The 13,010-nt window shown below is 37.1% G+C and overlaps 1 protein-coding gene across 1 annotated transcript in view; it reads right to left on the reverse strand.

Annotated features, from left to right (window-relative positions):
- adgrb2 (adhesion G protein-coupled receptor B2) overlaps positions 1-13,010 on the reverse strand; it is a 194,837-nt gene that overhangs the window by 84,155 nt on the left and 97,672 nt on the right. Inside the window, exons 5-7 of the mRNA XM_087787570.1 lie at positions 8,490-8,651; positions 1,762-1,926; positions 33-197 (exon numbers count right to left, since the gene is read on the reverse strand). Of these exons, the coding sequence (XP_087643696.1) occupies positions 33-197; positions 1,762-1,926; positions 8,490-8,651 (492 nt within the window). The remainder of the gene's footprint in view (positions 1-32; positions 198-1,761; positions 1,927-8,489; positions 8,652-13,010) is intronic.

Raw genomic sequence — 13,010 nt, forward strand, 5'->3', positions numbered from 1 at the left:
CAAATAAAAAAAAAACGCATGCACTCACTGACCGGGACACTTCTTTTCATTACAGGCACGGATCTCCTCTCCAGATCCATTGCAGGGATATTCTTGTAACTCAGCGCCCTCACACAACCTGAAACGTCGCTGCCAACCGGAGTCGCACGTTTTGCTGCAGAGACTCCAGTGACTCCAACTGCCCCAGTTACCTCCACCTGGAAGAGGAACAGCGCTTTAAGTATGAAATATGCAACTCTTAAAATATGGATGAATATTAAACGCCCATTCATATTCATAAAATGACCTGAACATGCAAAGAATGATTTGAACATACTTCAAACCTTACGCAAAATAGTGTTTCATTGTTTAACTAGTGTTTGTATGCATCTATGTTTGACCTGGGAGTAAGTATTTTTTTAAGTATTTATCCAGAGGGCTTTGTTAAAAAAAACATAATTTGCAGCTTAAGAAAACGTCTTAATTCTGTTTTGATCTTTGAAAGTTTTCTCGGCCAAATCAGCCACTTTTAAATTGCAGGGAAAAACAGAAGCTCATATAAAGACTGAAGTGCTGACTGCAAAGCTCTGCTAGAATAACATACTTACTAACAAAAAACAATTTAACTTAACAAGAAAAACTGAACAATGGTGCCAAGGATTTGCAGTCACCATAGTGACAAAGAAGACACACTGAGATATATATATATATATATATTTTTTTATCATTAACCCTTTTTAAAATGAAGGAGCAAATAAGAGTTAAAAGACACTAGTTACCCTGTAGTGCGATTCAAGAAACTGAGCGGATTTCAATTCGACACCTGCCGCGATAGAACTCTGTGTGAGTTGACATTTCTTTTTGCATCTGGGTCTTTCCAGCGCACAGCAGCTATTACAGCTGGGATTTCTACTTTGCCATTTTTCAGAAGCACTGTGGGAGGTCCTAAATACTCTGTTGGGCTGGATCGGCACGTTTATGTAGTAGCGGCTGGGATCTTTAATCTGCTTCGTAGAGTACCGCTTTCACTTCCTTGCATAGAAAGTAAGAACAAATAGGATAGAATAACAAATAAATACATCTTTACGTGTTACCATGTAACAGTAACATGTATCATGTACCTGGTCGCCTCTGAGTCCTCTGTTAATAGCTGGGTTATGCATAATGATACTTTGATTCTTCCTACATTTGGGAAATTCAGCTGAGGAAAGGACAGCCTGGGTCACCCTTCTGAAGCCGCTGCCCCCGCAACCCAACCCCAGATAAATTGCACGAAGACAAATAAGAAATAACAGCAAAGGAAATTGAAAAAAATACCTTATGCCTTTTATTTAATTTAAAAAATATTATAATCCAAGTACCAGGGAATAAGATATTTAAAATAAAAAATATGTACATTTCATGTGGTTCGTTATGCATGTTTAACTGTATTCTAAACAGAAGAATAAAAGGTAAAATATACACTTTATTGTTAATATAAAAACTGTAGAACAAGATCTCATGTGTCAAATAAAAAAAACAGTATAAAGTGTAGCAAGTTATTGATGCAAATTCATAAATACCCAAAAACGTTTCTCCTGCGTGTCCAAGAAAAAGTTCTCCATTTTGTGTTGGACTGGTTATAAGACGCTTTATATTTAGAACTTCCGATTGGGTTTAACTCTTGCTGTGACGTCACTGATCACATTTGACCCCTGGATCACATCATCAAATGTGGTCTAATACAGTTTGGAAATCCATGTCATATAATGTGCACGAGTAGGAGTCTTTATGTTTGCTTACCACTGCAGGAAGGGTTGGTGCACTCTCGGCTTTCCTGATGAGAACCTTTGCATTCAGCCCATCCATGTACCGACGCTCCGCAACGCCTCTGCCTCTGCTGGCTTCCTGTACTGCAAGTGACGCTGCATCTTCCCCAAGGACCCCACTCCGACCACTGGCCCTCCACTGGACGTACGAACAAACATGGAGGTGTATGGAGGAATGATAATTGGAATGAAGAGAGAGTTTGTAATCATGCCAGATTGTGGCGGTGGGATCGAGCCATGGGACGTACAGTGAGATGAAAGGAAAGATAAAAAACAAACACAGAATTTAGTATTCCAAGATACGCATGACTCGCAGTTTGTTATGACAAATAGGCAATCTTTGGTCTTTGTGTTCCATCCCATGAATAAATGAAAGCAACATTTTCAAAAGTTGAAGTCGAGAATCATCAGTTGAATTTTTATCAGGATTAAAAAGGAAAAACTGAAAGTCAAATATGCAATAAATTACATCCTAAAACCAGCCACGGATCATTTATGAATACAAAGTAGGATCACTTAAGTCTGATGAAACGTGTGATTTATAAACTTTTTTATGGTTTCCTCTACATCGTTTCAACTTTTATTTATTTTTTGTTTGTAGACGACTTCTCTCTGAATTGACATTGCAGGTCTAGTTTTTGTCTTATTTTTTTTTAGCATCAGATGAATAACCAAATGCTCTTTTTAAATAATTTTCTATCAGTTGAAATATACATGGAAAGACAGATTTAGCCAATACATACATGAGTTGTTTGAGTTTACCAGGGAGATAAAACCAGAAACACACACAACAAAAGCCTCTAACTCATTTTGTTAAAAAATGTAATGTGGTATGTGGCAATGGTGTAACAGAGGTTCCAAGACATTGAAATAACACTGTCCTGCCCATGGTTTGGGGAATAATGAAAAAAAAAAGGTTTTGCGTAATTATAAGAAAGGGGTTGGGCTTGAAAAAAAGTAAATTTCAATATGTATATGCATTACATATTTTTTTTAAATAAAAATAAAGAGTTTTCTATTCAGCTTAGATGAACAAAATAGTCCACCATTATATTTGTTTGGTTATCATAATAGACCACAAATCAAGTATTTTCTTTGGTCTATTAATTTTTATTTAGTTTCAGGCATTAGCTGGGATCACGACTCATATTTCAACAGCACCTGTAAGCAATGAAAATGTCAATTATTTTGACTGCAACAACCCTTTCAGCAGTTAATGCTTCAACAATGTGCTTATATGCCACAGAACCTTGAAAACGAGCAGACAAATGATAGTGCTTTTGTGTTTTACACCAGTGTGAGAATACACACAAATCGATAGCATACACACATACATATATATATATATATATATATATATATATATATATATATGTACTGTGCTAAGTGAGCAAACAAAAGAGAAATCTAAATCAAATCAATATTTGTTCTTACCCTTTGCCTTCAAACCAGCATCAATTATTATAGGTACTTTTGCTCAAAGTCATGGGTTTTGTAGGATTATAGTGAGGTGTATGATCAACCAATTATACCAAACATGTGCTAATGATCATCAATTTCACAAGAAGGTAGAAACGCAGTCATTATGGGAAAAAGATACAGCTGTGTAGGAGCTTAAAACTGAGTGAGGAACAAACTCGGCTACTAAGCTAAGGTTGTGGAAGACAGTTTCATGTCATCGGTCGTACACCATGGCAAGACTGAGCACAGCAACAAGACTGCATCAGCAAGGTTTCTCCTGGACAAAGATTTCGAAGCAGACTGGGGTTCCAAGATGTGCTTTTCAGTTCGGTTCAGTTTATTTTAAAAGGACAATGTGCAGTTACTTTAAAAAGATGGCTGCACCAGATTTAGCACAATGCTACTTTCCATCTGTAGTCCTCAACAAAGATGCAGACACTTACATAATACAACACATAAAAATAAAGAGAAAACACAATAAATACAAAAACACAGTTCAATCTAATAAGGTCATCCGATTGCCAAATGGTACTATTAGTGCGAGCAGGACTGGTGGTCTAAAAGCCTGTCTTTGACAGCCCTTGAGAAGCGATGAAAATTTGCTTTGTTCCTTAGATTGTCTGGGAGCCCGTTCCATTCTTTGATGCCTTTGTATGAAAAGGCTGATTGAGAGAACGCAGACTGTTCAACCTCTTTTGAAGAAGCACAAAGAAACGGGCAACGTTGAGGATCGTAGACGCAGTGGTCGGCCAAGGAAACTTAGTGCAGCAGATGCCTCAAGCTTATTTTCCTTCAAAATCGGAAGATGTCCAGCCGTGCCATCACCTCAGAGCTGTCAGAAACCAGTGGGACCCAGGTACACCCATCTACTTCATGGAAGAGTCGCAGCCAAAAAGCCATCTCTCCAACATGGAAACAATGCCAAGTGCCTCAACTATGCACGAAAGCATAGCTACTGGGGTGCATAAAAATGGCAGCAGGTGCTCTGGACTGATTAATCAAAATGTGAAATATTTGGCTGTAGCAGAAGACAGTTTGTTGAGAAGGGCTGAAGGGCTAGAGAGCGTTACAATAAAGAGTGTCTAGTGACTGGTGGAGGTTCCTTGCAAGTTTGGGGCAGCATTTCTGCAAATGGAGTTGTAGATTTTGGTCAAGATTAATGGTTTCCTCAATGCTGAGAAATGCAGGCTGAACTGTTGTATTTAAGGTCTTGTAAGGCCTACTTTGGTAATCATACTTTGTTATTAATAAATTGACTGTCTTAATTCTAAAATGTCACTCTTCCTTGGATCAAACGAATGCGCAGAACTCATTAGACAGGAAAGAGATTTGAGTTCCTTTAATATATATATATATATATATATATATATATATAGTTAGGTGTGTCTTTGTGTGTGTTGTGTGAAATTAATTTCCGATAGACTCCCAAACCACTCAATAAAATAGCTAGACATCTCAGGGAAAGCTTTATGGGGTATGGTTACTCAAGATCAAGAGAAGGGGGCAGAACCATCCCATGAAACTTTTAACTCTTCCAGTTTTTTATGAAATTTTAACCATACGTTTCATGCAATGTAGGAAAGTTTACACCTTTTTTCCCCTCCGATTGGCAGTCAAACTGGGATACAAAGAGAGGCAGAATCGCCAATATGAATCCAAAAAGATCCAATTTCAATAAAAGTTAAACTACATTGAATACATATATACAGTATATAAAGAGAATACGAGTCTGACTCTGTGTCTGACCTAAGCTGATCTTTCACTTTTAAGCACATCATTTATCAAATTTCGTTCAGTATCTTAGGAAATTGTCGGGCAATGCCAGATACTTTAGTTAGTATTAAACAAATATATTTTACTTTATTTCAGCTCCTTCTGGAAATACTAAGGACATTGGGCAATGATTGGTATTTTTAGTTCCTAATTTAAAAATACACTTAAATTGTTACAAAACACTTCACATCGTTGAAATCCTGGGAGGTAACAGTAAGACCTTTACGTTGGGCGACGTGTTAATGTCAGGTCACCACCATCCGTCCGTGTCCACGCTCCAATATCTCCTTCATTCCTTCATTTTTGTCCTTGCCTGTCACTCTAGGTGGCAGTTCTTCGCCCTCTCTTTGAGGCAGCCTGATGTATGATTCTTTTAAAGTAGGTCTTCTTACCCATGGGCATCCATTATTGAATAAAACATGCCTTGTCATGCCATCTCTGCAGCATTTCACTCTGACTCTGTGTCCAACTTTAAGGAACAAAGAGTATATAGAGTCTCGGAAGGACAAATAGAACTCGAAGGTATGCTCACCCATGCACTAGTGATGGGCTAATGAAGCTTCATGAGGATTTGTTCTCCTCTTAGGGCTCAGTAGGTGGCGCCCTTGATTTAAAATGATGTGAGAATATAATAAAAGCTTTTCAAGCGTATGATTATAGAGCAGAGAGAGCCTTGAAGTCTGCAGTGGAATTAAGGATACTGCTTTGTGAAGCTTTATCAACCCATCACAGGCAGATCAGATCATTATCTAAGGGGAATTGTTTCTTGCATCGTGTAATGTCTGTCCTGCTATCTGTAATTTCGAAGAATAATTGCCTTTGAACTATTTCAAACCAACCTGAAACTGTGTAAGCACACATGAGGCACTTTTTTTCTTTTGGGCAATGCTTAAAAATAATGTGTTTTTTTTCTTTCCCAGAGAAAATTTCTCCACCACTGTTTCCAAAACAGCATGCAAAAACATCCCAGGGGCTGTGCTTTAGATTGCCTTAGATTAGCACACTGCTTCATCTTCCAGTCGTGACTCTACACAGCTCTTTGTGCAGCATTTGGTGGATTCCTTTTTATTTGAATGCAAATGAGATCCCCCCCTCCTGGAGAAGAAATCAGATTTAGATTCATGAGGGTGTTGCAAGGACACTTAATTGCCTCAGTGACATTCATTTTCTTTTTTTTTTCAAAGGTGTGTTTGTCTACAGTCTTAAATGAAATCAAGAATAGTTGCTCCAGTGAATTAATAAATAAAAGCACTCAGTCTAATTGCTTAGCCTGTCATGCTGAATTAACTGAAATCAATTTGGTGAGGAAATGCATATATACAAGGACCAATTAAGATTTAAATAACTAGCTTTGGAGTTTGGGTCTATTTAGGCAAACATTTATGCCAGAAAGGACGGTGATACATTGAATAAGTCACAAAACAAACGTTAAATACTTTATTTTCTTCAGAGAAGGTAACATTAGTCCAGTTCTGCTACAATCAGACTCCATTTACGAGCAGTGGCTGGAGCGATTCAATAATAACGGCAGCCAATAAAGACATTCGAAGCAGACAGTCTCAACTAGGTGGGTTGCGAGTTCTCTGCCTCTCTTCGCACTAGAATTTGATTGGGCTCTGCAGGCGTTTCGTTGTCTTTCTTGACAAGGTTCAAAAATAAACGGTAATCTCAGGATCAGTATGAGAGGTCCTGGACTGCAGTATTGAGTAGGAACTTGAGCCAGGCTGACTATGAACATTAAGTATAGATATCTATCTTAAATTAATTTTGATTATCCGTCATAAACACTTGATGCTGCCTGCAGAATTTTTTTTTTTAAATTAACAATTTACAGCCTGATTTTAGAAAATGTCTTTTATCAGCTATCAGCAAAGCTAACTATCATCTTTTATTTTTCACTGTACCAAAGTGAATGTGAATGCCACTAAATTATATTTCCGTTTCCATAAAGTTTTATTTAATTATAAGGGCCATGGCAGACTTGACTGACAAGTGAGTTCGTAGCCTAAGCTAGCAATGGGCTAATGAAGCTTCATGAAACAGTGTCATGTTGTTTAGAGGTCAGTAGGTGGCGCCATCAGTTTAAAAAGTATATGATGTTTCATTAGAACAGTTGTTCAAAACAAAGGAAAATAGTGCAGAGACCGCCATCTAGTGGACTCTGAAAATAATGACATTGCTTCATGAAGCTTCATCAGACCATCACTAGCCTTAATCAAATTACTTCGGTATTATCTCTCTTCATTATTCTCCGGCTCAAACTTTGAACTGGAGCCTGGCTGAAGCAGAAGATTGCATTTCCAAGATGGCCACACACAAATTGATTTCAAAACTGCTATTCAGTAACAGCCTGGCGACATCCCAGAAAGAACGTTCACATCATATACAAGCTCTAGCTTTGTCCTATCATATGACAATGGTTGATCGTCAATGTGGTGAAATTTGTAGTATTAGGATGAATTTGCCCAGAAGGGAAATGATGACTTACGACACCGTCGTCTCTTGGTCAGACTAAAATACTTCAAGTAGGTGTGGATGGGTCATGACAAATAAAAGTACAGGATGTTGATCAACTGTGAAATGCTAAAGACATTTTTAAAGTGAGTGACATTTGAGAAGGTCTTGCAAACATTGCCAATATGTCAGTAGGGGAGTCTGCAGAGTGCTTGCTTCCAAAATAAAGTTCAAGTTGACAACCATTAGCATAAAATTAGACTTTCCAAAAAAGTCAGACACTGCACCGAGAAGGGAGCTTTAACATTTATTGAATAACAGTTCAATAGTATTTTTTGGAAATAATTGTTTTTAATGTTGATGCTTTACATATCGTTTAGTATTTTATATGTTGATTGAAGAATAGAATGAGATTTGGAGTAATGGAAAGCAAAAAAAAAAAGTTAATCACAAGTCATAATGTATATTAATTTCAATATAATATACTGTACATGTTTGAAGCCCAGTTGCCAACCTACCTCCTCCACTACTGTAGTGAATGTCATACAGTATTTACCATGTACATGAAATATTCCGATTGAGCCACAGGGTAAAGGTTCTATCAGTCAGCTGTTTGAATTTGATATTTACTTTGTTGTTTAATGTTTTGAGGATTTTACAGAGGGCTTTTTTAGTATAGGGCATATAATATCACCGAAGGGTCTTACAAGGCCTTATCACATTCAATTATTTAACGGGAGCTGCCTAAATGGTAAATATTTCACAATAGAAATAATGATTAAACAATTTCGATACGATTTTAAAAAATGTTACTTAACTAATGCTACTTATTAATAACTTGAAAACAATACAATATTTTTAAAATCCAACTGACACATTACACCTTTGAATGACCCCTCTTTGAGGAGATGATTATGATATGCAAATGCTCCTCTAAAGAAGGAAACAAAAGAAATGAGAATGGCTAAACATGAGAAAGATTGAATCGGACGTGTAATGAAAGATGGTACTAACCAGGACACACTGCTATGTTGCAGAGTTTGGTCTGCGTCTCAGGCCGTCCACATGCCACGGCCTCGCTTCCTTTCAAACATTTCCTGGTTCTGGTCCTGGAGCCCCTCCCACAAGTCACCGAACACAGACTCCATGATGACCACTCCTCCCAAATCCCATGCACTGCAAACGCCCATAAACATATGCACACAACACACACAACATGGGAGTTGAGGAATGAGGGGAGGCAGGGACGGAGAATCCCGTTGCAGGCATTATGGGGTCAGGGATGAAGAAAACATGAAAGATTAAATAAGAATGAGAACATTCCATAAATAAGTAAGCAAGGTGATCCATGACCCTCACATTCTGTTAGCAATAGGAAATCTCAGCAAAAAAAATATCAAGCATGGGGAATCAAACCTTCATGCAAAGAGTGTTTTAATACTGCACTGGTCAGATGTTATCATTTTATTCGAACCAAGTCAAACTCATTACTCTTCTGCTAATACTAATTCATGCAGTTCAAAAACCCTCATGACTATGAGATGAACCCATGCCTGGTACATTTTCAGGACACAGCGGATGTAAGTACATGAGAGAAAATGGAGGTTAGGAACATTAGGAACAGTCTGGCTGAAGTCATGCGGTAATGCATTACAGGTCATTTTGAGGTAATGGACATGCTAAGTCTGCTTTCAGATATAAGAAGAACTTGACCGTATACGGTAAACCCAATGAGCCAAAGACTCCAAAAACACCCCTTCATGGACTAAAACTCATTCACGCCCTTTATTAAATATCGCTTTGCATATTAGAAACAGACAGTTGAACTTAAATGAGATAAATGAGAAGCACTCGCGGGGCACAAAATCTGTTGAGAATTAATTTTGTGTTCTTTTACTTCTGCTTTAAAGACATTTCAGTCTTGCCCTGTTTTCACATGGGGAAATCCACTTATACTGAATTTAATTTGAACAAGGGAACATTAATGCACAGTGACTGATCCTGCAGGGTTACAGAAGGGAGAAAAAGCGCCGCTGTTCTACAAGATTGCCAAGTACTTATGGATTCGGGATATCACGATTTTAACATTTGAACTTCTGAAAACATGAGGAACCACCAGCTTGAATTATATGGTACATTGACTTCCAAGTGTGCCATGGAAAATCATCAGGTGTGTCGTGAAAGATGATCCAATTTCATCTGAATTTAGTTCACTCCTATCATCATTCATAGATCTCAACGTGCAGGCCTGTGTTTCTCTCTTTGCAATTTTAATTTTCCCTTCTTTCGGCGTCAAAGACTAGGCTTTCACTCCGCTTGAGGGCGGGTCTCTGTATCACCTTCTCTATTAAGTGAGGTTCTCTAAAAATATTCTGTTTACAAACTATTTTGATTCACCAGAGTAACTCCATATCATTAAAATGAAAAAATGGACATTTTGGGTCCTAAAGCATCCTGCTTATGTTGATATGTAGCCTTTGTTCTGGTTGGCGTAAATTGGTGCTATAATCCTGATTTCTCAACTAAAAATAAATATAGCTCACTTAGATTTGTCTGTTAGTTTGACAAGATGCTAAATAGTGATGGTCTGATGAAGCTTCATGAAGCGGTGTCATTATTTTTGGAGCCCACTAGAGGGCGGTCTCTGTACTATTTCCCCTTGTTTTGAACTGTTGTAATGAAACCTCAGATCGTTTTTAAACGGATGGCGCCTTCTTCTGATCTCTAACATGACACTGTTTCATGAAGCTTCATCAGCACTTATGCCAACAGAGAACCGCTCTTCTGAGGAGGGGCTAATGTGGCTTCTGTCAACAGAAAACTCTCAAAAATATAAAAAAGTTTAACAAAAAAGAAGAAGCTATAATGCCAAATAAAAAATGTACTCTCACTTCATTTAACATATTTATGACACGTTGAGTTTTGGGTCCTGATGGAATCGAGCCTGATACTTTTTGAAATGGTAAATCTGACCACATTTTTTCGGAATAAAACCGACTCATTCATTGGGCGACGAGAGGGAATTACACAACGTTGAGCGAGATTCAGTGGAAAGAGATGCAGATTAAGAAATAGAAACCGAGCGTGAGGGGACAAAGAGAGGCTGCTAACTTTGAGACAAGGGGATAAAGATGGCTGGTCCTCTGTTCAGCAAAGCTAAATAAATCATAGAGATTAATTATTTAGACGACTCTGTAAAAGAAGGCTCAGAGGAGCAGGGAAACCGTCTCTGAGAAAGATGGCAACATGAAACGTATGCAGATGGGGTGCTGGTAAATAGTTAAAATTTATGAAATTAATCCAAATGTTCAATAACATAAGTTGCCAATTTGCTCAATGCTGCGTAGACATTCCACTCAAGTGTGTCATCGAATGCATCTTGACTTAAATAACTTTGCATGGATAGAATGCTATTATTGTTTTTACATGTTTTTCTATTTGCTTAAAACTATAAACAAGGATGTGAATCAAGTCTGTGCTGCATACTTCAACCACATGAGATGTCCTGTGAAATGAAAGTGACACATCTGCAGGCTATAGCTGTGGCTCAAACAGAAGCAGCGGCGGGATAATGACAGTTGACAAGTGAAACATACATGACACATTTCATGACGACGGACTGAAGATTTGTGTCACTGTTTTTCATGTTCTTTGGAGAAAGTATTCATGAAAATAACTCCTATAAATTATTCAGGTTGATACATTTGCTCCAGGTGTTATTCTATATATATATTTTATTTGTTTTCTATCACTTGAACAAGGTTACTAAACATATTTGTCTTTTCTTGTCCTTTTATAGGTTGAAGTAGAAGTGCATCAATTTTTCTGCGACACTGAAGGTCAGACAAAAAAAAAAAACAGAATCACAAACCCAAAAACAGAAGTGCAGCAGAACTTTAAAAGGAAATGGGGCGTGCACAGGCTGTGACATGGCTAGTTGCTAAATGGATGAATTACACAGCGATCGTTTGAAAATAATTATTATTATATATATACAGTATATATAACTAGTTGAATAAGACCTTTAATTTGTCAATATAAATTACTATAATCTCTTCCGAATTTTATCTCCTGCTCTTTTCCTGGTTGTGCTTCTTTTTTGTAATCATGTTTGTGCTTTTATTTTAATGAATGTTCATGAGTTTTTATACCTCAAAAATATATAATATTTTACTGTTTTGATGTTCGTTTGTATTCAAGTCTGGCTGGACAGTCAGAGAGTTCTCTTCAAAGTTGCCCTTTTGATATTTTGACTGTGATCTTAGTGTCGTTTCGCTGCCGAAAGATGAAACCAGCGCCTCGATCTGAGGTCAGCAGCACCCTGAACAGCTTTATATCTAGAATGTGGAAAACTTAATGACTCTCTCCCTCTGTTGCCATTGAAAATACTATTAGCCTGTTGAAGATCCGTACAGTGTAACCTCCAAACATGACGACTCAATTTTCACCACATAATTTGCTTCTCATGATCTGAAAACGTCATAAATACAATAAAACTCGAGCTTGTCAATCATTTTGCGAAGGGACAGCCTTGCAAGCTTCAGTACATTAAAAAATAAAACAGATGTTGTTACGCTAGAATAAAGTTTTAAGGACAATAAATATTTTATTCAGCAGGCATCGTGGGAAAATATAGCTGTTGTATGGACTGTGAAATGCTGAAAATCTGTGAGAACAACATTTTGGGTGTTTATAGTAAAGTGATCCTGAGACTTGTTTTCTTCCTTATTATCTTCTGTGTACACCAGTACTACATTCGTTTAGCAATACATCCATCAACAAAATATATACTTTCTTGCCTATTGAATCAAATCCTGCATCTAAGAAGCATCATCTTTAGAGAGAAAACTCTGAGAGCAGTACTTGTGCACAGAATCATCTAATTTATATATATATACAGGTCCTTCTCAAAAAATTAGCATATTGTGATAACGTTGATTATTTTCCATAATGTAATGATAATAATTGAACTTTCATATATTTTAGATTCATTGCACACCAAAATATATATATATATATATATATATATATATATATGTTGATGTTATGTTGAAGGAAATAATGTTCAACTTTGAGAAATCAAAGGAAATTATTTGCCATGGAGATGGAAGTCACACAGGGATATGGAAAGAAGCATGTCTGTGCTTTTAGAAATAATTTAATAGATTGTGTTCTCACAACAAAATGACAGATCTTTTTTTTTCCGTCCTAGCCCTTTGAAGAGCTAATGAAGCATCATGAAGCAGCATGGCACTTTTCATATCAAAGTGATTTGAGGCTTTATTAAAATAGTGAAACGCCAAAGATTAAAGAGCACGGAGAAGCATTTATTGAGCTTTGACGATGAGACTTTCTCTTAGGATTCTCTGGCAAGTTGAAGGATAACAATTCAATGAGTTATATCGTCATTTCATTCAAAACGAATCTAGCGAAAAAATATTACAAAACAAGCAGAATTGAGTTGAGTAGGATGATAGTAGTTCTGAAATGTTTTTTTTAATGTTTTTTCAATCTTGTCTTTAATCTCCATGCTGC

This window comes from Callionymus lyra, chromosome 3, assembly GCF_982586985.1.
Source record: "Callionymus lyra chromosome 3, fCalLyr1.hap1.1, whole genome shotgun sequence".
NCBI lineage: Eukaryota > Metazoa > Chordata > Actinopteri > Syngnathiformes > Callionymidae > Callionymus > Callionymus lyra.